Source organism: Megalobrama amblycephala, linkage group LG2, assembly GCF_018812025.1.
Source record: "Megalobrama amblycephala isolate DHTTF-2021 linkage group LG2, ASM1881202v1, whole genome shotgun sequence".
In the NCBI taxonomy this organism is placed as follows: Eukaryota; Metazoa; Chordata; class Actinopteri; order Cypriniformes; family Xenocyprididae; genus Megalobrama; species Megalobrama amblycephala.
The window spans coordinates 9,598,390-9,625,660 of record NC_063045.1 but is presented as its reverse complement, the minus strand read 5'-3'; the positions used below and the strand labels follow the sequence as shown (position 1 = coordinate 9,625,660).

At 35.7% G+C, this 27,271-nt stretch overlaps 2 protein-coding genes across 2 annotated transcripts; one reads left to right on the top strand and one right to left on the bottom strand.

Moving 5' to 3' along the window:
- Positions 1 to 2,089: 2,089 nt before the first annotated feature.
- On the bottom strand, positions 2,090 to 19,209 carry LOC125263493. Its single transcript, XM_048182489.1, has 7 exons — positions 19,023 to 19,209; positions 17,398 to 17,721; positions 12,621 to 12,941; positions 12,002 to 12,163; positions 11,838 to 11,863; positions 9,512 to 9,552; positions 2,090 to 2,474 (listed from the first exon to the last, which is right to left on the bottom strand). Exons 1-7 carry the CDS (start codon positions 19,072 to 19,074, stop codon positions 2,375 to 2,377), a joined length of 1,026 nt encoding a protein of 341 aa, XP_048038446.1. The 5' UTR covers positions 19,075 to 19,209; the 3' UTR covers positions 2,090 to 2,374.
- A 2,633-nt stretch (positions 19,210 to 21,842) lies between these two features.
- Positions 21,843 to 25,531, top strand: LOC125263494 (natural killer cell receptor 2B4-like). Its single transcript, XM_048182490.1, has 4 exons — positions 21,843 to 22,264; positions 24,485 to 24,808; positions 24,924 to 25,208; positions 25,290 to 25,531. The coding sequence occupies exons 1-4, from the start codon at positions 22,219 to 22,221 to the stop codon at positions 25,445 to 25,447; spliced, it is 813 nt and encodes a 270-aa protein (XP_048038447.1). The 5' UTR covers positions 21,843 to 22,218; the 3' UTR covers positions 25,448 to 25,531.
- Positions 25,532 to 27,271: the final 1,740 nt, after the last annotated feature.

The window sequence follows — 27,271 nt, the reverse complement described above, 5'->3', positions numbered from 1 at the left end:
ATCTCAAGGCCACATATTAAGGTCTGGGTAGAGCAAATAATCAGTTCTCATAGACAACATTGAATAAATGGACAGGATAAATATCAGTGCGACTTTAACAAGGGCTAAATTATGGCAAGGCGACTGGGTCAGAGTATCTCTGAAACAGCAAGGCTTGTGTGTTGCTCCCGGTCAGCAGTGGTGAGAATTTACCAACAGTGGTCCAAGGAGGGACACAAACCAAAACATAGAGAAACAAAGGCTATAAGGTTCCAAGCGAGCCATATACCGATAATAAATATGGCATGTATAAACTGCAGATCACTGATTGGTCAGAGAGAATCACCATACCAGCATCATTGGATTTGTGACACAAGACACCAAACCCGCTAGAAACAAACTTCTTCGTATTGCATTGAAAAACATCCACATGCAGAGAATCATGAACACCATTCCATCGATATGCTCCATTGCTCTTGTGTTTGTTTGTCACATTTACAATGATGTCACAGCAGTAGAGGCGGTGCAACTATACAATCTTTCTATAATCCCACCCTACCCACTTTCCACTGCAGTTCGCTTTGCACCGCCTCTACTGCTGTGACATCATTGAAAATGTGACAAACAAACACAAGAGCAATGGAGCATATCGATGGACTGGTGATCATGATTCTCTGCATGTGGATGTTTTTCAATGCAAGACTGTAATGATGGGTCGACAGAATGGGGATCCATTTGCATCTTTTATTAAGATGTTGATCAATGCAGACAGGGGCAAAGACAAAGACATAAACAGGGACAAGCAATGGTCATGGCAGGTGGCAATCAAACAGAGTCGGGTCACAGGCAAGGATCAGGGCAGGCGGCAGAGAATCACAGGAGATAAACAGTCCAAACGGCAACAGAATAACAATCCACAAGAAAATGCTCAGAAATGATCACCAGGGCAAATCAAGACTTCACATTGAGTGTGTGTGTGTGTGTGTGTGGCTTAAATAGCCTATGGGAAATGCAGTCCGAATGGGTGACAGTCAATTTTCAGGTGACAGCTCCCTCCGGTGGTGCGGAGGAGGAGGCGTGGAAGCTACATTCGTGACAAAGACTCTGCGATGACAGGAAGCAATGACAGGCCCAAGCACGGTTGCACCGCCAACCCGGTGGCTTCAGGGCAACTGTGCACGGCGGGCAATAGGCATTAAAACGGGTAAGCATAAAAGGACAATTTCAAATTCATTTGAATACACCACATTTACTGCAGCAGTTGGTGCGCAGATGATCACAAACCACAACAGCCACATCCATGAGATTTTTTTTTTTTTTTTTTTTGGCACAAAAAAAGTATTCTCATCACTTTATAATATTAAGGTTGAACCACTGAGGAGATGGTGACTTTGCTCTCAATAAAAAAAAAAAAAAAAATTAAAAAAAGACTGCCAAAGACATACCATACAACTGTATGGTAGGCTGGAGTTTGTAAATTAGGAAAGACCTTTAGAGTTCAGTGAGTGGTTAAATGAAGCAAATACCAGGTGCTTAGCCTACAAGAAATAAGACAAACCATCTCCAAAGCATCTCCAAAGCACTCTTATGTACAGTTAAGTAAATCATTTTAATCTGTGCATGGGGAGATAATACATGCTTGATATTCAGAAATGTCAACAATCTATTGTAGTAATTTGTTAATCTAAAGCCGTTTATTCATTCAGTAACATTTCTCTGATAATTTCAGATTCTCATTGTTTCTGTTATGCATCCACTGTTGTTTTACTGTTTTCCTTAAAATTTAAAATTTGCTTAATAATGAATTACTTTTGAATTTAAATTTCAGTGTGATGTGGCAAAAAGAACGGTCCACTCATTTCTGTCCTCATGTGTTTTATCTGTGGCAGCACAACTGCCTATTATGCCTGTTATAAATGTACCCCAGAATTCCATTTTGTGTAATAAACTCAAAATTAAATTTTAACTGTTCTCAGCATGTCTAATATTCAGGCCATTGTGGCTCTCTACTTCAAGTTAAACTAGACACTAGGGCTTTTAAGGGCACGACAATATCAGGAGTTTAAAGAGCACTGGCTGAGCCCTGCCAAAGCACCACATACAACATTTCTTCTTTACAAATGATTTATTATTAGCTTTTAAGGCAAAAAGTATTCCTGATAACAGTTTAAAAACAGAAGCACAGGACCCTCAACTGCAAATTATTTAAGGCAAGGCTTTCTTTTCAGGCTTTCTTTCCAATAGTCTGGAAAAGAAGGAAAAGAATAAAACATCCAATGCAAAAAAATGAAAAAAAAAAAAAAAAAAAACACACAAAAAAAAAAACTATATTTACAATAGGCCAATCCAAATGTTTAATACTAACAGTAACACTATAATAATACTAACAATAATACTAACATGTGAGAAAATCAATAAAACTAATAACAACAATAAAAGGATGTGTCTCTCTCCACGTAACAACACACAGGTCCTCATCTTCCTCCTCAGAAATACTGTAAATGAAAGAACTCTGAAGTGAAATAAACTGATCAACACTTAAAGGCAGGGTAGGCAAAAAAATGTATAAAAAACTTTTTTTCAAAATTTGTTTAAACTTTATTTATATATCAATACATAATTAAAATGTAAGTACTCTGAAAAAGAAAGTATAAAAATCGAGTGTCTGTAGACCTCTCACGACTGTTTTAAAGACAGCTCATTATTTCCATTCACTCCACCCCCTCCCTTCTGGGCTCCTTCCAAAGCCACGCCCCCAAAACGCATGAACGTGTGACTCCGACCACTGAGCTGGAAGACGCATTATTTACCTGAGACGAGCGGAGAGGAAGGAGCACAGTGCATGTAGTGACATCATGTCAGAATCACATGTAATAAAAATAACTTTAAAATTATGAAGATAAACAAACAAGATGTATTTTAGTACTCACTATCAAGCTAGCATATTGATATTGGTAAAGTTTAAAATATATATTTTTTGATTCGCTAACGAGCTAGTTATCTATAAGGCAAAGCTAAAAACAGGTTGCATGATACACGTTTTTCCATTACCATCATTTACACTGTGATGAAGATGAATTTCGTGTAAGATTCATAACATATACGTTGTTCTACAGATCAACAGAGTAACATACACTCAAATATCAACTCACAACTGCATTGCAGACACAAAATAATAACACACACATACAACAAAGTGTGTACGACACACACAGATACAAGATAAAGACATCAGTAAACATAGGTAGAGAATATAAAAACAAAACAAAGGCGAAAAAAACGTGCAGGTAAACTTGCAGGTGAACATGGTAAAAGACTTAGACAGAGGGTAAAATTATGCACAATTCAACACTATAGCTATCATTATTTATCGTCTCTACTACGGCTCGCTAAGTAATGTTATGTTAGCTATATTACGCAGCTACGTGTGCTAATGACACATGCTTCATGAAAAAATAAACAAAAAAATATGTATGATCAAAATACAAAAAGAAAGATTTACCTGTCCAGCAGAAATAAAGCCATCAAGGAGTCACTTTTCAGCCCCTTGAGTTCCCTCAGTTCTCGCCATCGCTGGAAAGCCACGCCGATATTAACTCGCGTTTTATTTCTTTGTTTATCCAAAGACTTTTTGTTCATTGCCTTTTCTTGTACTGTTACTGTCTTCCTTTTTTTGCCTGGTTTGCCTTCACTAACTGCATAGGCCGATACTGTGAATTTAGCTTGCTGTTTCTCTGCCATTGTTTTGGTATTCCTAGGATCCGTGCCTCTTGGATTCCCCAAATCAAACGTGCGCGCGCAAGTGGGCAGGTCATGTGTGGCAAAAGGGTGGTTGCCATGGTTGCGAGAGAGTGACAGCCGCCTAAGCCAATCCTATGTTTCGTCCCGGATGGAAATAATGAGCTGTGTTTAATACAGATTAAACGGTCTAGAGTCACTCGATTTTTATACTCTTTTTACCAGAGTTCTTACATTTTAATTATGCATGTATATATATAGAAAGTTTAAACAAATTTGGAACAAAATTTCTTACCTACCCTGCCTTTAAATATTATAAATGTTTTGTTCACAAACATGTTTGACTGTTTCAACAATTTGTGTGGAAATCGTGCTGTAACACTTCTCCTGACAATCACATGAAGTATTTTCATTAGCTTAACACTAGAGTAACAACTTTACCACAGTTCATAGTTTTTTTTTCCTTTTCTTTTTTTTTCTTGATGAAGAAGGTTGACCAAAGGCACCTTGCTGGTTAAAATAGTTAAAAGCTCTAGGCACATTAGCAACACTGTAAAAAATGACCGTGATTTTAACAGTAAAAGTCTGTAAAAATGCTGCGGTGAAAAACTGTTGATTGGTTTACAGAAAGTTTCCGTACTATATACGGTGAATAACTGTAATAGATCTAATGGTACATTTAATGTAATTTTACGGTAAAATACCGTTAAATTCACAGTTTTTGGAAGTGAAAAATAACAATTCATTGTAAAATTTACAGTGAAAAACCGTATATTGACATTCCCACAATTCCCTGCGTGATACTTCACATTTGATATATTTTCGTTGAAATAACTCTGTTTCTTAGTTTTTCTCATTTTTTTCTAATCAGTTATGTACATTAGGGTTTTATGTTACATCTAATGTTGTTAAATTAATGTTTATTGCATTTTTAAAATTTCATGCATGTTACCATGATGGTGTTTAGTGTGTGTGTGAATGACACTGTGTGCACCTTCTATATATTAGTATTGTTCTTCTCAGCTTGTGGAAAAGCTGCTTGTGATGAACTTTGATTCATCATGTGACTTTCATCACCACTGTGTTTGGTGACTGTCAGTGTATTATAAAGGTACAAAACAGATATTAGTACTTCATTAGGTTAGTAAATTAACATTATATCAGTTAATGAAATATGTTATTTTACCGTAAATTTAACAGATTTAAAATGTAAAATTCACATGTAACTCCGTAAGTATGTTTACGGTTTGATGTCATTTTTACAGTATTGTTCTGGTAACCACAGCTGCCGGTATTTTTCCGTAGAAACAACAGGATTTTTTTTTACAGTGAATATAAAAATATCTTTTTTTTTCCAGTAACAGGAATGATACCAGTAACAACATACAGTATCAGCAGATACAGACTTAATTCAGAACCTGCACTGTAAAAAATGACCGTGATTTTAACAGTAAAAGACTGTAAAAATGCTGCGGTGAAAAACTGTCAATTGGTTTACAGAAAGTTTCCGTACTATATACGGTGAATAACTGTAATAGATCTAACGGTATATTTAATGTAATTTTACGGTAAAATACCGTTAAATTCACAGTTTTTGGAAGTGAAAAATAACAATTAATTGTAAAATTTACAGTGAAAAAACGTAAATTGACGTTCCCACAATTCCCTGCGTGACACTTCACATTTGATATATTTTCGTTGAAATAACTCTGTTTCTTCTTAGTTTTTCTCATTTTTTTTTCTAATCAGTTATGTACATTAGGGTTTTATGTTACATCTAATGTTGTTAAATTAATGTTTATTGCATTTTTAAAATTTCATGCATGTTACCATGATGGTGTTTAGCGTGTGTGTGAATGACACTGTGTGCACCTTCTATATATTAGTATTGTCCTTCTCAGCTTGTGGAAAAGCTGCTTGTGATGAACTTTGATTCATCATGTGACTCTTATCACCACTGTGTTTGGTGACTGTCAGTGTATTATAAAGATACAAAACAGATAATAGTACTTCATTAGGTTGGTAAATTAACATTATATCAGTTAATGAAATACGTTATTTTACCGTAAATTTAACAGATTTTTTTTACGTTGCTACTGTATTTTTTACGGTAAAGTTCTGGCAACCACAGCTGCCGGTTTTTTACCGTAAATTTTACTGGGATTTTTTTTTACAGTGTGACTCACAGCTGCCTTGAAAGAAAAAAAAAAAAAAAATACATATTTGTGTACATGCTTCACTGTGAAGAGCAGTGGGGTTTTCCAGAAAGCAGGTTATGCAGCATTTAGAACTTTTGGATACAAAAACTGAGATAACTTTCAGTGTATTAATGAGCGTTCGGGGTTAGTGGATCCATGGCTTTGGCATGTACAGTCTGTTATGTTTCGTCATCATTGTCCTGCATTCTCATTGGTTTCGTCTATAGGGAATTTCATGCACAAGGAAAGCTAAAAAAAATGTGCTTTACTTCCAGATCTCAATCAACGAAAATCACATAGTATTTGATACAAAACTAAATAGACTAAATCAAGTAAAAAAAAAAAAAAAAAAAGTCACGACTGAAACTATTTTCATTTCATTTTTTCCATAGGGAATTTTATTTTTAACGAAAAACGTATAAACTTGTTAAATACAGACCCACTGTAACTATCTGAGGCTGACAATCGATAGTCTGTGCGTCTGTTAAAATCATCAATTTGTATTATTTCAACTTTTTTTTAAAAGAATACTTTTTATAATGCTTACATTTATTTTAACCTTTTGAGCCATACGGTCCCACATATGGGATTTTTATTTCTGTGCCCCTGGGCGTACGGTACCACATATGGGATTTCGAACGTTCAGTGACGTCACATAACTGCCAGATTCAAAATGTGCTTTCTTGCTTTGGCTGCGAGATGGACGCGCGCAGCTCTTGTCATATATCACAACTATGCAGTGTTTTCAGCCACATAACGTTTCTTTTAAGGTTTCAGACATTTAAATACGCATAAGCACCATTAAAACAATATATTTAGAGTTTATAAAATACACACTGATGTCAGACTTAAGTGGAAGGAGCAATATTAACAATCCATTCAAATACAATTTGCCAACATTTATTCATATCAGACACACATAATGGGGCCAAGTAACTACAAAGTTTACTCTATTATTCTTCCAGTTCACCAGCCACTTACTTGCATATATTTCGGGAGAAACCGATGAATTCACGTGCTGTAAATCTGACTGACAGGAGTCTGCGAACTGCAGGGCAAACTATCTCGCGTTATAGATCAAGATAAAGATCATTTATAAAGGCTTTTAAACGACAAAACACACTCACTTACACATATTTGAGGATCGGAATATCAGATAGTTAATGACATGGTAAGCAAGTTTGTGAATATTTTAAATAAACAAGGAAAAACAAAATAATAGCGATCCATTTGTCATACAGTGTTATTGTGGCCAAAGTCCCTTTAAGACAAGTCATTTCAATCGGCGGCCATCTTTGAAACGCCTCTCGGGCATCCTGGGCATCATGCAATCTCTATGAATGGGGAAACATCAAATTCTCCAAAACTGTTCGTCAACCTTACGATTAAATTTCATATTTGAAATCACCAATGAAATCTAACAACAACCGGCTCATAAATTTAGTTTCTAAACGCTCAAATCATGACAAAAAAAAAAACTATTTTTCAGGCTGGATCAAGCTAATAAAGACCTAAATGCGCGTCTCTTCGGAGGCGCGAGTCTGACTGTTTCTATAGAAACCAGTGATTCTAACGGCCGCTGTGACGCGATGACTTTACCAGTCGGCGATTGGCTCTTATTTAGAAGGCGGGACTTATTCCGCCATATTGCGCGTTACACTTTCTCCCATTCAAAACAATACGAGTGACACGTGTTGTGTTATTCTGTAGTCTTTGTTGTGGCTGCATTCAGCGCTCTTGACACGCAAAACGCGTCGCCATGGAAACATTAAGGGCCGTTACATAGTCAACGCGAGAAACGCGAGCAAGCAACGCGAGCGACGTGAGCGACGCGCTCCCTTTCATAGTCTAAACAGTGGACGCAAGCGTCACGGGCGATGCGTGTATGCATTACACCGCTCAAGCAACAGGGGGTAGTAGAGTCCATGTAGAGTCGGGTGATATTAGTAGAGTCGGGTCACGTGATATTCAGATCAAAATGGCAACTGAAGAGGAGTGTATTCTGTTGCTGATTTTACATCGGCAGCAACAAAGGCAACGCAGAGATAGACGGTGGTATGTTCGCCCTTTAAATCAAAAAAGAGATCAGGATGGGGAGTTTGTGTCTCTGGTGCTTCCCATGCGAATGAATACGGTATAAGTTCGCATAATTTTTCCTCTTCGCCCGCCATTGTATTCAAACCTTCTTCTTCTGTAAACACAATATACTTGAATTAATGTACAATACTTGCAATGTCGCCCCCACCGACAACGCATAGTATTGCGTGCATCGACGCGTTGTGTATCAAAAACTAGGACGACACATTTGGCTACGCACCGACGCATAATGGCGGCCGAAGCGTAACGATGCGTAGCCTCGGGGACGCGTATGCGTACAGATGCGTTGACTATGAAACGGCCCTAAAGGCAAACGTTTTAAAATAACGGTCGCCTTAAAAAAAAACTCACTCTGGGGGGACAGTTAGAATATTTTAAACTCACGCTCGAAAGGGTTAATTATATTTTACTTATACTTTATTTATAATAGGTTACTAATATTATACTTAATTTTTAAATTCTTAATAAAAAAAACACACCTGGCATACATTTAAATTGACACCTGCCATGGTGTTTCTGTCATCTGTGTGTCCTCAGACGACGCGCTTAAATGTTAAGCATGTAGTTTCTGTGACATTGGTGCCACCTAACTGAATTACAAAAATAAAGCATATTTTGTAAACAGCCCTTTCTCGTGTCGTGCATGACTCAACTCAAACACAACTCAACAGCTTTTATGGGTGCTTGTGAAGGCATCAACAGGTGAATGTAGGCTACTTTCCATAAAAGTTCAAACATTAGGAAAACTTTAGCTGTTGCTATGTGTCATGAGAGTAAAGAACTGAGCAGCTAACACTGTCTAGAGTGAACATGAGCATCTCGCTTATTATAAACCCGTCCAACGTATCTGATCAGTGCCAGCAAGTGCATTTTTGACATAACGTGCCATCCAGCATAATTGGTTAAAAAAAGGTCACCGCTCACCACTCCCATCACCAATTACTGGCCTGGAAGCAAAATATGATTTTAGTCGTTTTCGCGAATCCATGTGAACAGGGATCATTTTGACAATGTTGAAGTTTCTGCAGCAACTTAAAAAAAAAAAAAAAATGAAAAAATGACTCTTCAGTAAATAAAAACAGGTTCCCAACATCTGCTCTGAAAAAGTCGAGAACTATTACTTGTAGAGTGCTTCTTTGTTCCTCGTTACTGATATGCTTTAAGAAATGTTAATATAATTTAAAAATATTTAGGCAACATGATTTATTATGTAAATGAGTAATAATGAATATCAAATTATTTGTTGCGGTGTTGAAATTAGTGTGAAATTAATTTGACTGGTATTACTACTGAATAGGGAAATGTTGGTATCATAATATTTCTCCGTGAGTTTCAGCTGATGCTTTTCTCTCATTTTCCTCTGCCTCTTCGCTGCTCTTTCAATGAAAGTGTCAATGTAATAAATGATGTTATATTGACATCTCACTGGCAGACGATTAGAGGACGTCCCATCGATATGTTAAACAGTATGTCTCAGTCTCATGGGCAGGAGTCCTCACCTAGGCATCATTCTGATTAAGGACGGATCATCTTGATCCACCTGTAAGAATATAGAGATTCAGAGATGGTAAAAGAGAAAAACAGGACTGATGATTCAGATACACACACACAAAACTAGAGACCAGGAACTGTGTATTTCTTTAAGTGTTTGCAAATTATGTAATAGTTTTATTTCCCTAAATATTAAACACATTGAATAAGAGCCATTGAATATCTGTTGTAATTCCATTGTTGGGCACTGGGTGGAGTGTGGGTCTGATTATTAAATAGGAAGCCAGAGAGTAAGAGAAGTCAGAACAATGCATAAGTCTTTTATTGCATATTTACAGATGGATCAAAAGAACCTAAGAGTGGAAATACTGGCTTTGCTTTTGTTATATTTGAATGTTTCTGTATACTTTGCAACTATTTCTGGCATCAAGCCAGTATTGCCTGCTGTCAGTAATGGGAATATCGGCGTTAGCCTATAAATAAATAGGCTAACGCCGTTATTTTTCAGTAATGAGTAATCAAACGAATTACAAATGACTTTTTCTCCCGTAACGGTAACGGCGTTTTCTCCTGTTACAACGCTGTTACCGTTACTGGCAAAAAAAAAAAAATGCCGTGTTACTATAATTGAGCTCACTGAAGCGGTTTTCTTCCAAATATGGCACAAAATATGTATATGTAACTCAGTTACTAACTCCGTTACTATTTGTGAGAAGTAACTAGTAACTATAACTAATTACTTTTTTAAAGTAACGTGCCCAACACTGACTGTTGTCTATCACAGCTGTTATATTGCTAACACCTGCAATGTGATTACGTTTAATTCTTCTCTGTATGTGCATAATACTATATTTTGCAGTTTGTTATCTGTTATTATAATAATGCTGCATAATGTGATTTATGTTATTATATTCCTTTCCATAGTTTATCCCTTGCTTTCTTTATATTCTAAGTATACATATGAGAGTTGTAGATTTTAATTTGTGATTAACTGTTGAATCATAACAGTATGTAGACAAGTTATTGATTTATTTTTGATTTGTTTATTACAGAAACTAGCTCAGTTGTATACTGACATGTGTACAAGGTTGAGTTTTGCACAAATAAAAGGTGGAAATGAGATCTGATGGCTCCTCCTCCCTGATCAGAGTGCTGAAGTGGTTAACACCATTAAAGAACTGGCATTCAATGGGGCAGCCCCATAAACTTCTGTCCTGATTTCTTAGAGGAAGAAATCAAAATTTCAAATTAAAATTTCCTGATAATTTACTCACCCCCATGTCATCCAAGATGTTCATGTCTTTCTTTCTTCAGTCGAAAAGAAATTAAGGTTTTTGAAGAAAACATTCCAGGATTATTCTCCTTATAGTGGACTTCAATGGGCACCAAACGGTTGAAGGTAAAAATTACAGTTTTACAGCGATCCCAAACGAGATATAAGGGTCTTATCTAGAAAAACCATCGGTCAAAGTTTGAACTAAATTTCTTATACCATATGCTAATGCAAGTATATAACAGTTAGTTCAAACTTTGACCTGAGGAGGGCAGTAATACACTTAGCAGTGTCTACACTGTTGGAATTCTAATAAAGAAGAAGAAGAAGAGAGCTAGTTCAAGATGAGCATTTATTGTTAAGATGTATATATTTTTATGTATTTTTTTTATTTATTTTTTTAGAAAATGAGTGATGGTTTCTCTAGATTAGACCCTTATTCCTCTTCTGGGATAGTGTAGAATGCTTTTGAAGCTGCAATGAAACTGTAATTTTGATCTTCGACCGATTGGGCTCCATTGAAGTCCACTATGGGGGTGAGTAAATTATCAGCAAATTTTAATTTGAAAGTGAACTAATCCTTTAATACCAGGTAAAAACAGGGTCTTATTGCAATACAGATGTTGTCTTATAAAGCACGGTTGTCTTATTATTTTGTTCTGTCATCTCCGCTGGTCTCAAAGTTTAATATGTCTGCATAATATTGTAATATTCTGATCGACCGGCACTTTGCAACAACACAACCTTGTATCTGCAGCAACTTTCAGCATGTTTCCTATAACAGCATCTGACATGTTTACATTTCACATGGCATGAGATGCAACCACGCAAAATCTGATGAGAGCGGTCAGACTGAAATGGATCTCCACAATTGCGATTGGAATAGGATTTCAAACCACATATGAACGTAGCTCGGAACTGATTTGTAAAAATTCCATTTCATGTGATTTTTTTTTTTTTTTTTTTTTTGTCATTCACACTTGCTGAATCTGATCGGATTCCAATCGGATATGTACAAAATCTGATTTGAACAGAGTCTGAATGAGGCTTTAGTATCTTACCTGATCACTCTGCTGCGTCCTGCTGTCTGTTTGAAGAAAAACAACAAACTCAATTAAACACAATCACTTTGGTTAATCACAATAAAAATACATATTTTTGCATCTTTCAAATATTCTTTACACACAATCTCCATCTTGTTAAATCAGCTGTATGTAATACTCACTTTCTCTTCTTTCTTGACGTTTGCAATAGAAAATCACAGCAAAAGCTGCTGCAATGAGCAGCAGAACAACAATAGCAGCAACACTTATTCCTGCTACAACACCTGAAGACAGACCTGAATCACCCAAAGACAGACCTGAATCATCTGAAGACAGACCTGAATCTGGAACAGATAAAGACAGGCAGTCATTATTACTACAGAGAGAGCCACTGATAACCAGCTTTACCAATATATTTGTCAGATTTTTACACCTTTGTACTTTGGTCATCAGTTGTATGACATTGATTAATAAATGGCAGAACCTTAAAAAAGAAAATCAAAAACATCAGCTGAAACAGTATCAAAGCACTGTGAGCTCAGAAGGAAACATCATCATGTTCACAGAAAAGATCATTTTATGCAGTTTTCATGTTAATAATTTTAGACTTGTTAACAGCATGTGTTTGTTGTGTCATGTAACTTGATGTGCATGTGAAGATGATGGAGATGTTCTCAATTATAGTTTAGTGCCGAGTGAAAAGGTCATTTTCTCTTATAGCCCACAATAAAAACATTTACTGGATAGATAAAAAAAACAACTATATTTTAAAATTGCTCAAGGGAACTAAATTATACTCACTGACAGTAACTCTGAAGCGGTTCTTAATCACGCCACTGTTGATGCGACGAAGGCTTCTGCTGCTGATCTTTAGATTATATTCTCCAGAGTCTGTGTTTCTGGTGTTCATGATGGTCAGAGATCCAGTCTGATGATCCAGCTTCAGTCTGTCTCTGAATCTCTCTTCACATTGATCATCTTCACAGATCTTACTCTGATCTCCAGTGATTTCAGCGATGAGAATATCATTAAAAAACCACGCCATCACATCATTTGGGTTTCTTATTTCATCAGGATCTAAAGTGAGAGATTCTCCCTCATTCACTGACTTTTTATCTGGTTCTGTAGCAGGAAAACCAGAAACACAAACCAACAGCTGATTGAAGGATATTTTTGAAAACAAAAAACAAAACAAAAAAATGAAAACACTGTGGATATGAGAACAATTGCTCATGCTCTTTAAAAAACATTTATTTTTTTGCACACATTTTAATTTTGTTTTTACATTAAATCCTTTAACAGTAAATGTGTTTCAAAGACATTCATTATTTACTGCATTAAAATAGAATAAGGTCCTGTTTACATCTGGCATTAAGATGCATTTTGGTCGATCGGATCACAAGTGGACGACTCTAAATACAGGTTTAAATGGGGTTGTTACGTCACCTATGTGACACTGAGTTGTGATTTGTTTGATTTTTTTGTATTTTCCCTCCCGTATCTTTTCTTCTCATGCTCTCTCTCTCTCTCTCTCTCGCTAGTTCACTTTTAAAAACAATTTACATCATTTATATTATAGAAGTAGATAATGGTTTATGTGTATGCCTGGTTAAAGAGCAGTGTTGGGCACGTTACTTTAAAAAAGTAATTAGTTATAGTTACTAGTTACTTCTCACAAATAGTAACGGAGTTAGTAACTGAGTTACATCATTAGAAAAGTAACTAATTACCAGAGAAAGTAACTATTGCGTTACGTAAAAAAAAATTAAATATGTCAAATAACTTGAATGCCCCCAATATTAAATATAAGTCTAAGAATAAATTATTCTTGATTCGACTCCTGACTCATGATCCGCTCTTGCTTATGAAATTTCTCTGTACTGTACAATACGTGTTGGTAGCCATTAAAGAAAATGTAGTTTCATATTTATGTTTAAATAGTCCTATGTTATGTTTTAAATTAATTTACTTGATTATGAAAAGTGAACAGCATGAGTAAGATGCATATAAGATGCGCAATATATAGTCATAGTCATGGAGTGGCTCAGACATGATTGTGACCACTTCATTAAGTTTTGTTTCGAAGAAAGCCTTTCTTTAAAGTGAATTTCGTTTTGTAAAAATTGTATCTTAATTTTAATCAATGTTTCATCAACCAATTGCCTGGATTTAATAAATAAGAAGCAAATATATCAGACAATATAATCATGGCAGGCGCGGGCGCGATCACTGGCGCGTGAACTGGAGCGCGACTTATCGGCTAAATGAACCGAAACTCAGCGTCTGCTTGCCTCACATACATGAGAAATATATCTGTAGAAAGCTTGAAATATCTAAAAACGAAAAGAAATAGGCTACTCTGATTACGTAGCCTAATCCGAATGAAATGTACATTCTCTCTCTAGGCGCGTCCAGTATCCTGAGATGATGAGAGTCAGCAATGTCAACTTCATCTTCGCAGCCGACACTGATTCAGAAAACATTACTTTATTAATAAACAATTCAAATGTCTCCTTGCTGTTTTTGTCACATTCATAATCATTCATTTTGCCAGTTCTTTGTGGCAAGCTTTATGCATGCGCTATAGTCTATATTACGATCATTATTATGATTTATTCTGTCCAGTATTTAAGAAATTAAATTAATATAAATGCGATTAGTCAACTAATGGCTTAAATGAATAACGTTTCTGGAGGTGCTGACAGATTGGAGTTGCTGTTTATTGCAGTAGATAGGACCTTCGAACCAGAAAGACGCTTACATTTGACTAAAAGGTTTTTGTCTTTATGCTCAACTAAAGTGAAATAAGGAGCATATTTCCACTTTGAGAAACTCGTCTTGTTCTAGTCTTGACTTGCTATGACTGCCGCACATACTTGAATAAACGGAAACACGCCCACAGTGCGTCTTCGTGTTTACAGTGGTTGCCAATCCTACAATATGTCGCTGCTGTAAACAGGTTATGCTGTAGGCTGCACACTTCAGCCAAAATTAATTAATTAAAAAAGTAACGCACAACGCACCATATGGCAACGGAGTTAATTTATTTAAAAAGTAATGTGTTACAGCATTAGTTACTGTCAAAAGTAACTGCGTTACAGTAACGCGTTACTGCCCAACACTGTTAAAGAGATGCGTTTTTAGTCTAGATTTAAACTGACAGAGTGTGTTTGCTTCCCGAACAGTGATAGGAAGACTGTTCCAAAGTTTAGGTGCTAAATAGGAAAAGGATCTGCCGCCTGCAGTTGATTTTGATATTCTAGGTATTATAAGCTGTCCAGAATTCTGAGTTTGCAATACATGTGATGGACTATAATGCGTTAAGAGCTCGCTCAGGTACTGGGGAGCTAAACCATTCAGTGCTTTATAGGTAAGCAGCAAGATTTTATGCAACGTTTAATAGGGAGGAAATGCAGTGATGACAGAACTGGGCTAATATGGTCATACTTCCTGGTTTAGTAAGAACTCTAGCTGCTGCGTTTTGGACCAGCTGTAGTTGAGTGTGCTGACGTGAAGGGGTTGTTCTCCAATTGTCTCGCTGTTGGACGCCTGGGGGTGCAATACAAGAGAAACGCCAGTGCAGTAAAGGCAGCCAGCGTTTGTGTGCACTTGAGCTGTGATTTTGTTTCCTTTTGTATCCTTGTTTTCCCCTTTTGTTCTTTTTCTCTTTTGAGCTGAGCTTTGTTAATGTGCTGTGACAGCCATGTGAACGTTGCTTATCTGGCTGTCCTATAATTTCTCATTCACGAGTTGCTGAAAGCTTTAAAAGGCTTCTTGTGTTGAACTGGACAGAGAAGGGATAGGTAAGCTCTGTCATGTGATATACATGATATACATTTGTGCCACCGCCTGTACTTCTGTTTTGTTAGCTAGTGCAGGTAAGATACGACGTCTTGGATGTTGAAGATTTTGCTTTATTTTCTTTTGTATTAGTTAGGTTTTGTTCCTAAATACTGTAAATTTGTAAGACATTTGTAAATTTGTAAATAAATATTCTTTATTATATTTTCCTTGTAAAAATAAGTTCTCTGGTTCTCGTTTTGCAGTCTCCTACTTCTCTCATAGGTTTTCAGTGTTTTTACTGGTGACAACTGTCACGACTGGCCTAAATGTTCCTCTTCTTATTCTCTAGACATTTAAAGGATTAGTCCACTTTTAAATACACTTTTCATGATAAATTTACTCACCCCCATGTCATCCAAGATGTTCATGTCTTTCTTTCGTCAGTTGAAAAGAAATGAAGGTTTTTGAGGAAAACATTCCAGGATTATTCTCCTTACAGTGGATTTCAATGGCTACCAAGAGATTGAAGGTCAAAATTACAGTTTCAGTGCAGCTTCAAGGGCTTTAAACGATACCAGATGAGTAATAAGGGTCTTATCTAGCGAATCGATCGGTCATTTTCGAAAAAAATACAACCGTTTATGCTTTATAAACAAAATATCGCCTTGAACAAACTTTCCGCTTCCACATTCTTCATAACGCTTACGCTGTTCATAACGAAACTGGCGGCGCGTTCATTCCGTAAGTAGAATAGGGAAGGCGTAGAACATTCAACGTAAGCGTTATGAAGAATGCGGAAGCGGAAAGTACGTTCAAGGCGATATTTTGTTTATAAAGCATAAACGGTTGTATTTTTTTCGAAAATGACCGATTGATTCGCTGGATAAGACCCTTATTACTCCTCTGGTATCGTTTAAAGCTCTTGAAGCTGCACTGAAACTGTAATTTTGACCTTCAATCTGTTGGTAGCCATTGAAATCCACTGTAAGGAGAAAAATCCTGGAATGTTTTCCTCAAAAACCTTCATTTCTTTTCGACTGACGAAAGAAAGACATGAACATCTTGGATGACATGGGGGTGAGTAAATTTATCAGGAAAAGTGTATTTAAAAGTGGACTAATCCTTTAATAGCCAAAGAAGGGTCGTAACAGTGGTCTAAACATTTTGGGTTTGTCCACTGTTGACCACGTCCAGAGGTAGTCGAAAATGCATTTGACCGGATTGTTTTTGTAGTGTAGATGCTCATGTGGTCGAATGCGTTCAAACATCGACAAAAGACCACCTTCTCTCTGTCCACTGACCTAACGTTTAAACATTATTGAAAGCGCGCTAGCCAGATGGGATCTAAACTTAGTCGGCTGAGGACTTAAGTTCAGTTTGAAGACGAAAAACATACCAAGCACAATGTTCTCTCACCATTCCTGATTTTTAACAGAAACTCACACCTCGGACTCGTGGCTATCAGAGCAGAAGCTGCTGCTCTCTGTTTTCTAATGTAAATTGCACAAGCTGATTCTGTCCATTAGACCGAAAGATCTGAAAAATAACATATACATTTACCCGTCCATAAACCCTCCCCTCGAAGAAAGTGGACAAAAGAGACTAAAGATTAAAACACCAGGTGTCAATGGGAATGTGTCTCCCTCACCTGCTTGTCATCTGATCGACCAAAATGCATCTTAATATCAGGTGTAAACAGGGTCTTAGAGATAAGAACACCTCTGAATGTTACTGCAAAAAAATCGAACAATGATGTCATTTAAACCTGCTTTTAAACATTCATTAAATTACTCACCACGGACAGTAACATTGAAGATCTTTTCTCTGATGAAGTTGTTGATGAGTTTTAGCTCGTAGAGTCCAGAGTCTGTGGTTCTGGTGTTCGTGATGGTCAGAGATCCAGTCTGATGATCCAGCGTCAGTCTGTCTCTGAATCTCTCAGTACCTTCATTACACTGAACATCTGTACAGATGTCACTGAGATCTCCACTGATTTCAGCTATTCGAATGTCATTAAAATACCATTTAATCTCTTCTTGTTGGTTTGTGTGAGTATCAGTCTGTAGTGTGACTGAATCTCCCTCATTCACTAACACACTGTGATCAACATCAAACTTACCTGAAAAACAAATTAATAGTTAATCGTGAACCAAACAAAACTAAACAACAGGAAAGTGCTGTGAAATGTTTTTTTTCTACAGATCATAGATTGTGAGTAGAGAAATCTGTCTGATATTTATAATGTAACATTCAAACAAACAGCAGAAGAACATCATTGATTTACACATTCACTCATCAGACAAACATACACGAGTCTCATGGAGGATCCTGAACATCCTAATGAACATCATACAAGACACACACACACACAAAATAAAAATAAAAAAAGTGCTTTTAATCACAAAGCACTGTTTTCATTTTCAGTAGGGTACCACAAGGCTAAAGGCTCCAGGGGGGAAGAGGCACCTTTGATTTTTCTGTCCTCTATCCACTAGATGCCACAAAAACTTTCCAAAACATTCGCTTTTTAAGGTGCACATGGAAATTTGAGTGATCCTCGATGTAATCGCGGGCAGCAGCGCAAAGTTTATTCTACGCTGAAGACTTATCTGTTTAGCTTGGCTTTTTAAGTAGTTTCTGTTTAATTTTTGTACTTGTATTGTATGTCTACTGTGTTTTTATTTCACACTGTGAAGCACTTTGGGCAACGAAGTTGTGTATAAATGTGCTATATAAATAAATTGAAGTTGAAGTTGAAGTACGCTAATTTGATCTAATATTTGAATATCATCACTCAATTAATGTATCAATAACTTTTACACTACTTCAGTGGGTGGAATAAAAATATGGCAGGACTTTTACTTATTGACCCCTGGACTTTACACCTCTGCAGAGAAGAAAATTAAGAATAAAAACTATAGAAGATTTAGCCTACCCATTTAAACTTGTTTTTAATTAATCAGTTTGGATGAAAGTATGATGGATTATAAAAAAAAAAAAAAAAAAAAGTAAACTAGCCAGAGAATATGATATATAAACATTATTTTAGTTATTACACAGAGAGGTATATACCCTGCAAACAAGTCTTTTTTCGCCGAGTGTGCCATCTTGTAAAATGCACATGGCACACGATTCGTGTGCATCACGAGGCATGGCACGAGGCTTTTATTTATTTTTATTTATTACGTTTACTTGGGAATGTTGCACAACATGTTTTAAAGACTATCAAGATTATACATGACCAACTTATATATAAAAAAAAATCTATAGCTGTCTTTGTAAAGAAATGGTCACTTTACAGTGGCGTGCCCTGTACAGTTAAAGTGCGCATTGTGGAGCCCCCGCGTTCCCATTTCTCCCGCTCCTCGGAACGCGATTCATATCGAGGGTGTCATTGTAAGTAACATATAAATGTCTTACCATGGTCGAATGAAAACAGTAACAACAAGAACAAACTTAACAGAACCGCCATTAAAAAAAAAAAAAAAAAAAAGCAATCCTTTTTTATATGATTGGCAGGTTTACAGCGTTTTCTTCCCCCTTCCTCTTGGGCAAACTACTTGTGGTTTAGCCATGCTTGAGTCTGTTGTTTACTTCTACTTCTTCTTCTTTTTGGGGGGGGGGGCGCGTTGCAGCCTGTGTGCATATCGCCACCTACTTTTGCTGTTATGCAGTCATGGTGTATTTTTAATCAATTTCTTCCTTGTTTTTGTCCTTTTCTAATATTTCACATATACACACATAGCTAAACAAATATTCATAGTTATATAATTGATCAATGCTCTCCCATTGCTTCTTCCCTGTACCCACCTGGCACTGCGTGTTAGAAGAATATATTTCACTATATGTGTACCGTATCTGATCACATATAAATCTATATATTATGATGTGTATTACTGAATATAAATTTACATTGATAGATATATTGTCACATATTTTTGCAATTCCTTATGTATATTATTCAATATATTGTAATATATTTACGCAATATATTTTTATGTATTTTTCAAATATACTATTAAATCATTTAATATATTGATCATTCATATATAGGGAAATATATTTTCTTTTCATAAAGATTCTCATGATTATCATTGCATTAGTTAAGCATGAATTAATGCATAATAGTGCACCAATATTGAGTGTTACCCTTTTTTATAATGCTGCTTGACACTGACATTTTTACACTTTAACACAATAAAGCTCATTATTTTTATTTTGATGTATCAGCTGTAATAGTTACACTTTTGATTTTTCGATAACGTTTCCTGCACAACAGGAACAGACACGACCAAGGACAACAGAATTGCACTAAAAACAACTGCTTTCCTATCACGAGATCCAGTGCTGGAGTTTCCACATGTGAATCTGTAGTGATTGGGATACAGTCATTATTCTGATTGGTAACAAACACTAAATCATCAGTAAATCTGAAAGATTCAGTTTGAAGTAGAACATCCTGCTTCAGAAATGCTCTCCATGAAGGAAACTCTCAGTCATGTGATTGTTCGGAGATTCAAGATTTTCCCACTTCATGAGCTATCACTACACTGTAAAAAAAATCCCATTGTTTCTACGGAAAAATACCGGCAGCTGTGGTTACCAGAACAATACTGTAAAAATGACATCAAACCGTAAACATACTTACGGAGTTACATGTGAATTTTTAAATATGTATATTTAACATTGGATTTCAGTACACTGTAAAAAAAATCCCAGTAAAATTTATGGTAAAATAACATATTTCATTAACTGATATAATGTTAATTTACCAACCTAATGAAGTACTAATATCTGTTTTGTACCTTTATAATACACTGACAGTCACCAAACACAGTGGTGATGAGAGTCACATGATGAATCAAAGTTCATCACAAGCAGATTTTCCACAAGCTGAGAAGGACAATACTAATATATAGAAGGCATTCACACACACACTAAACACCATCATGGTAACATGCATGAAATTTTAAAAATGCAATAAACATTAATTTAACAACATTAGATGTAACATAAAACCCTAATGTACATAACTGATTAGAAAAAAATGAGAAAAACTAAGAAGAAACAGAGTTATTTCAACAAAAATATATCAAATGTGAAGTGTCACGCAGGGAATTGTGGGAATGTCAATTTACGTTTTTTCACTGTAAATTTTACAATGAATTGTTATTTTTCACTTTCAAAAACTGTGAATTTAACGGTATTTTACCGTAAAATTACATTAAATGTACCGTTAGATCTATTACAGTTATTCACCGTATACAGTACGGAAACTTTCTGTAAACCAATTAACAGTTTTTCACCGCAGCATTTTTACAGTCTTTTACTGTTAAAATCACGGTAATTTTTTACAGTGTATCATTTAAGTGTTTTTAGGACTTTCCCAGTAATTTCTGATGAAAGGACTTTTAAAATAATTTTTATAGAAATTGCAATCGCAGCTTTAGATGAGGGAGGATTGAACAATATAGGAAAAAATGCATATTCACTATAGAACTTTCATCTTTTAAGATTTTATTAATTTTCAAAATTCTAGATCAGGCAAGTTCTGCATCATAACTGCATCCTTTACCAAAAATAAGTATACCTCAAGATTGTTTTATTGAGTTTTCTTAAGTAAAGTTCAAGTATATATTATTAAGTATACTTTATGTAGTAAGTTACTAATTAAAGATAAATGTTTTGTCATAAATCCCACTATGTGCTTTGAGAGTTATGTGATCATGGCCTGATCTTGTTTTTGATTTTGATTCAGATTGATCTGATCATCATCACTAGAAGCTCCTATGAAAACTGTCAGTATATTATTCAGTGATCTGCAGTGTGTTTGGTCAGGAAATATCAACAGACTTTATTATACAGCAGCTCCATTTCCTCACTGAACTCTGATTAAATGTCTTTAATGTTTATCACAATGATGGTGTTTGAAATCCTTGTGTTTCCAGAGATGGATTCATGAAATTGTCTACAAAATAAGCCTACAATGATATTCATATTACATAAAACTGCAGATTTTTCATTTTATTTTATTTGACTAGTTACCTATTCTTTTCAGATATGCCTACTTTCATGCCTCTCCTGATAAAGATTTATACTGCTTTTTTTTTTGGCTGAATATGGAACCATATCCTGTTTTAACTGCACTGTGATATTTTTAGGCCTTCAAAAGCTGAAATGTGGAACTAGTGGAAACTTTCTCAATAATCACTTTTGCTTCTTTGAATGTTTGAACTGATATACTTTGCTCTTCCACATGAACATTTCGAATAAATGTACACTTCACATGTGTGATGTGTCTCATCCCAAGTGGCCTACTCCTCGACCGAGCTCAATTTTGGAAAGAAAAGAAGTGTTCGTGAGGCCAGCAGAGGCGCAGCTCATCCTGTGTCTGTCTGTGCAGGTCTCAACGCCTCATAATGATGATTGGCTGTAAAGAGTTCTTCTAGCAGAGACTTTAGGTTCAGACTCTCTGCCGTCATTAAAAGTCAGTGTTTTCTGAAGAAAGTAGGGATCTACCTGTTATTATTACAACGTTAATGTTGTATTTATTGTTGCCTTGTCAAAACTGAAGTTGTTCTTAAAACTTTTCGGCTTTGCTGAAAATAGATAAATAATGTTTCTCTCGATTGTCTTCTGTATGTGCTCTTGGCGTCTGGTCGGTAAGTTATAAATGTGTTTTCATGCTTTCAGTTATTTTGGTTTTAGTGCAGATTAAATACCGTTTACCAAATCAATGGGATGATTAAGATGCGCCTTTAATGTCATAAATAATTGATAAATGTTTGCTACTTGGGTAAAGTTGGTTTTATATTCGCACATTCGGACATCCATATTCAATAGCCTTGTTAATCACACTACATTGGACATTCAGTGGACATTCACAAGTAAATATGCCATTAAAACAATACTTGCCTATTTTGATCGACTGTGAAAAATGTAAGTTGACAATCGTGTCAATATCATGTCGCTGCTTAAAATTTGCAAACATTAATTTATTGCACATTTATTGGAAAGTTGGAATTTATCAGAAGTCCGAATGTGCGAATATAAAACCAACTTTACCCAAGTATGTGTAGCTCACAGATCGGTCAAAGTTTGTAATGTATAGTTTCAATGAGTTTGTTTTATCATCACTTAAAAGCATCTCTGTTGATCTAAGATGTCCTATTTATAGAAATACTGCAGATTCAGCTAATCTGAGATATGTGTCATTTTGTGCTCACTGAGATGTTCTTTCTTTTGCTCATTTAAAATAGTACCAAATCTACTTAAACTCCAGAGTTTGTTACTGTAGTACAGTCAGGTTTGAGACTTATGTGCTTAAAACAGCTAAACAGAGATGCTGTGAAGATGAACAGAGTGAACTGACTTTCCTTTGGTTTCTGTCTCTGTCTGTTTTTCAGGAGTGTTTGGGACTGAGTCTGTGTCTGTGATGGAGGGAGATCCAGTCACTCTAAATATTGATTTTACTGGAATACAGAGAGATGATATAATAATGCTGAAGTTTGGACTTAAAGACGTGCTCATAGCTGAAATGAAGAGAGAGGAGAATCAGGTCATGTTAATTGATGATGGTGTTCATGAGATGTTTAGAGACAAACTGAAGCTGGATCATCAGACTGGATCTCTGACCATCATGAACACCAGAAACACAGACTCTGGAGAATATAAAGTCACCAGCATGAACAAAGGGACTCAATTAAACAAATTCAGTTTTACTGTCTATGGTGAGTAAACAGTTAGTAGATCTGTTTGATTTATATGTAATCACCTTTTAACATTGTAAATATTATGAAATGATAGATGATGACATACAGATTAATTTGTGTACTTTTGTCATAAATTCCATTTTAAATATGACCATTGCAAATATCTGACAATATTGAAGCTCTTATTTGCTGAATTTTGAATTATTAACCATATTTTCAGCTCGTCTGCCTGTTCCTGTCATCAGCAGAGACTGTTCTTCATCATCATCATCATCATCATAAATAAATATGTCATAAATAATTGATAAATGTTGCTCACAGATCGGTCAAAGTTTGTAATGTATAGTTTCAATGAGTTTGTTTTATCATCACTTAAAGGTGCTAAAGAGGATGTTTTGTTTTATACATTTTTGCAATATTACTTGAAACTGTCTTTACTAACTGATAAAAGACTATTTATTAGGTGCACTGAAAGGAATAAAATTAATATACATCATCTGTGCATGAGGTAGGGCCTTAAAAACATCAGCCAATCGTTTACGCGATCATCGTGTAAACGATTGGCCCTCTGGCTTGTCAATCACTGCCGTGACGTTCCTTGTGAGAGACGAACATGGCTGCGCGCTCCAGTAACTTTCCACACTCCACAGGCGCCGCATGCAATGTTTTTGTCAGGAGACAGGAGTAACAACTGCAGATTATGAGTTACCTGCGGTGAGTCCGACATAATGAATCCACTAACACGATACAGCGAATGCCGGTGGTAAACACTCGTGCACGAGTTTTGGGAGGTGTTCCCTCGAAAGGAGGGGGGTTGTTCTTACGCATGCGCTCATTTAAAAAACTCAGTAACAGTCTTTGGTTTCTCAGTTGACGAAAAGATCCTTTTTATCACCTTTAAAAGCATCTCTGCCGAGCTAAGATGTCCTATTTATAGATATACTGCAGATTCAGCTAATCTGAGATATATTGTGTCATTTTGTGCTCACTGAGATGTTCTTTCTTTTGCTCATTTAAAATAGTACCAAATCTACTTAAACTCCAGAGTTTGTTACTGTAGATACAGTCAGGTTTGAGACTTATGTGCTTAAAACAGCTAAACAGAGATGCTGTGAAGATGAACAGAGTGAACTGACTTTCCTTTGGTTTCTGTCTCTGTCTGTTTTTCAGGAGTGTTTGGTACTGAGTCTGTGTCTGTGATGGAGGGAGATCCAGTCACTCTAAATATTGATTTTACTGGAATACAGAGAGATGATATAATAATGCTGAAGTTTGGAATTAAAGACGTGCTCATAGCTGCAATTGAGAGAGAGGAGAATCAGATCATGTTAATTAATGATGGTGTTCATGAGATGTTTAGAGACAAACTGAAGCTGGATCATCAGACTGGATCTCTGACCATCATGAACATCAGAACCACAGACTCTGGAGAATATAAAGTCACCAGCATGAACAAAGGGACTCAATTAAACAAATTCAGTATTACTGTCTATGGTGAGTAATTTGTGTACTTTTGTCATAAACTCTATTTTAAATATGACCATTGCAAATATCTGACAATATTGAAGCTCTTATTTACTGAATTTTGAATTATTAACCATATTTTCAGCTCGTCTCCCTGTTCCTGTCATCAGCAGAGACTGTTCTTCATCATCATCATCATCAAATTGTTCATTGGTGTGTTCAGCTGTGAATGTGAGACATGTGACTCTCTCCTGGTACAAAGGAAACAGTTTATTGTCCAGCATCAGTGTGTCTGATCTCAGCATCAGTCTCTCTCTACCTCTGGAGGTGGAATATCAGGATAAAAACACCTACAGCTGTGTGCTGAACAATCCCATCAGCAACCAGACTCAACATCTGGACATCACTCACCTCTGTCACACATGTTCAGGTACAACAAAGTCACTATATATATTATTCATAAATCATATTTCTGTTTTCTAATGTTGTTAATTTCTTCTCTCACAACAAGACTGCATCTGCTACTGTGGTTTTACCGAAGCCGTGATCCGATTGGCTCTCTCTGCTCTGGTGGGCGTGGCTACTGTTGCTGTGCTGGTTTATGACATCAGATCCAGAAGTCTTCAAGAGAAGAGAAGCGAGCAAACAGCAGCATCAAACTCTGATTAATCAGATACTCAGGAAGGTGGAGATGTTCTTAAAATGTGCTGCATATATATTACAAAAAAATAATGTATACTATATTCTGTAAAAAAAAAAACAGAAATAAATAGTTTTTTTTTTTTTTTTTTTTTTTTTTTTTTTAAGTATTCCATTGTATTATTGTAAGATAAGTCTTGTTGTAGGGATCATGTGAAAGAATCAGAAGATGAGGATAACAAGATACAGCAAACCAATCATTGTTTTATCATTATGTTGTACTACTTCACTTCGATCAGACGTAAACAAACGCTCTCAGTTCTCTCGTATGTATTGCTGGAAAATCAGATTTGTTGTAGTGAATCAGTTTGTTTGGATGTTTCTTGTAAATAAACAGATTCCAAAAGATTATGTCTGGTTACATGGGACTAAAAGTTTTTTTTTTTTTTTTTTTTTTTTTTGTATCTTCAAATCAGTTACTTAACCCTCATGTTGTGATTGGGTCATTTTGACCTGGAGAGGATTTTCCCGTACCCGAAAATGCTAGTTAATTATCGCATTGGACTAAAATTTCCTGACTTTACTCACCCAGGGTCTAACAACTTCCCAAAAAAATTTTGAGAATTTTTGTCATTTTTTGTGGGTTTTTTCCGCATTGTAACACTTGTGATGTTCCTGGTCAAAAATGACTGGCCTACAAAAAAATTGCTTATAAATCTCTCATATGCTACATTATCACTAAATAGCGGATCGATCATAGGCCTCATTGATCTGAGCTTATGTACCTCAGTTTTTGAGTGAAAAAAGCATTTTGTGGATAATTTTGTCAATTTTACAAAAATAAATGTAAAAATGTTGCACTGTTTATCACTCTAGTGTGCTTTAATGTTTAAGCAGGAAATTTCTTTTGAAATGTTTTTTATTTTGTTTTTTCTTTATTACAAAAAGGCATAAAATCACACTTGTGTTCCCAGTCAAAAATGACCGGCCTACAAAAAAAGCTTTTAAATCAATTGTTACGCTATGATCACCAAATACTGGATTCAATCTTTTTATCAACTTGTTTTCTTTAAATTAGGACAGGTTTTATATTTATTTTTGAAACTGATTGACCATAGACCTCAATGATCTGAGCTTATATTGGTCAGAAAAGATCGCCCATTGAAAATGAATTCAATTCACATTTCAGTTCACATTTAATTGTATAGCGCTTTTCACGATACATATCGTTTCAAAACAGCTTTACAGAGAATGCATGTCAACATTACAATTTAGAGAATGCAGTTAGCTAATAGCGTAATAATTTAGGCAATTTAAATTTACAATCACTGTTAGCAGTTTAATTACAGGTAGAAGCAATGAGCTCCTGGAAATAAGGAATTACATGGGGGATTCAAAAAACAGTGAAACAATTAGTGTTCATCATGATCATGTTCACATATATACATGTGGGTGAGCAAAATAAATGCCTCGGACCTGTGCATGTGTGGATTCGTGCATACTCATGCATCCGTGCACACGCACGCGTTCATGTACACAAAGAAACTATTTTGAGTATTACAGGCTTTCTTTTACACAGAGATGAACTTTATCCTTAAATCAGTGAGGCTGAGATCAATGAGGCCTATGATCTATCAGCTTCAAAAATAAATACAAAAAAGTCTTTTTATTTATTTATTTAGCAGACATTTTTAGAAAATACCAGAGGTACAATAATACAACACTGTGACAAAAGAAATATAAAATAGGCCTACATATGACTTAGATACAACTATTACATGAAAAGAAATGTCTTTTAAAATGTGACAAACATTAATCTCCTTATGGCTGCGTGTGTTTCTGTTGAAAATATGC

What these genes read in the sequence shown, in the direction of transcription:
- LOC125263493 (XM_048182489.1), bottom strand. Translation starts at nt 19,074, where the DNA reads ATGGCGGTTCTGTTAAGTTTGTTCTTGTTGTTACTGTTTTCATTCGAC. An exon ending in ACTGTTTTCATTCGACCATG is followed by an intron (nt 17,722 to 19,022) that starts GTAAGACATTTA and finishes TTTGTTTTTCAG; the next exon opens with GTAAGTTTGATGTTGATCAC. An exon ending in CTTCAATGTTACTGTCCGTG is followed by an intron (nt 12,942 to 17,397) that starts GTGAGTAATTTA and finishes TTCCTGCTACAG; the next exon opens with AACCAGATAAAAAGTCAGTG.
- LOC125263494 (XM_048182490.1), top strand. Translation starts at nt 22,219, where the DNA reads ATGTTTCTCTCGATTGTCTTCTGTATGTGCTCTTGGCGTCTGGTCG. An exon ending in ATTCAGTATTACTGTCTATG is followed by an intron (nt 24,809 to 24,923) that starts GTGAGTAATTTG and finishes CCATATTTTCAG; the next exon opens with CTCGTCTCCCTGTTCCTGTC. An exon ending in CCTCTGTCACACATGTTCAG is followed by an intron (nt 25,209 to 25,289) that starts GTACAACAAAGT and finishes TCTCACAACAAG; the next exon opens with ACTGCATCTGCTACTGTGGT.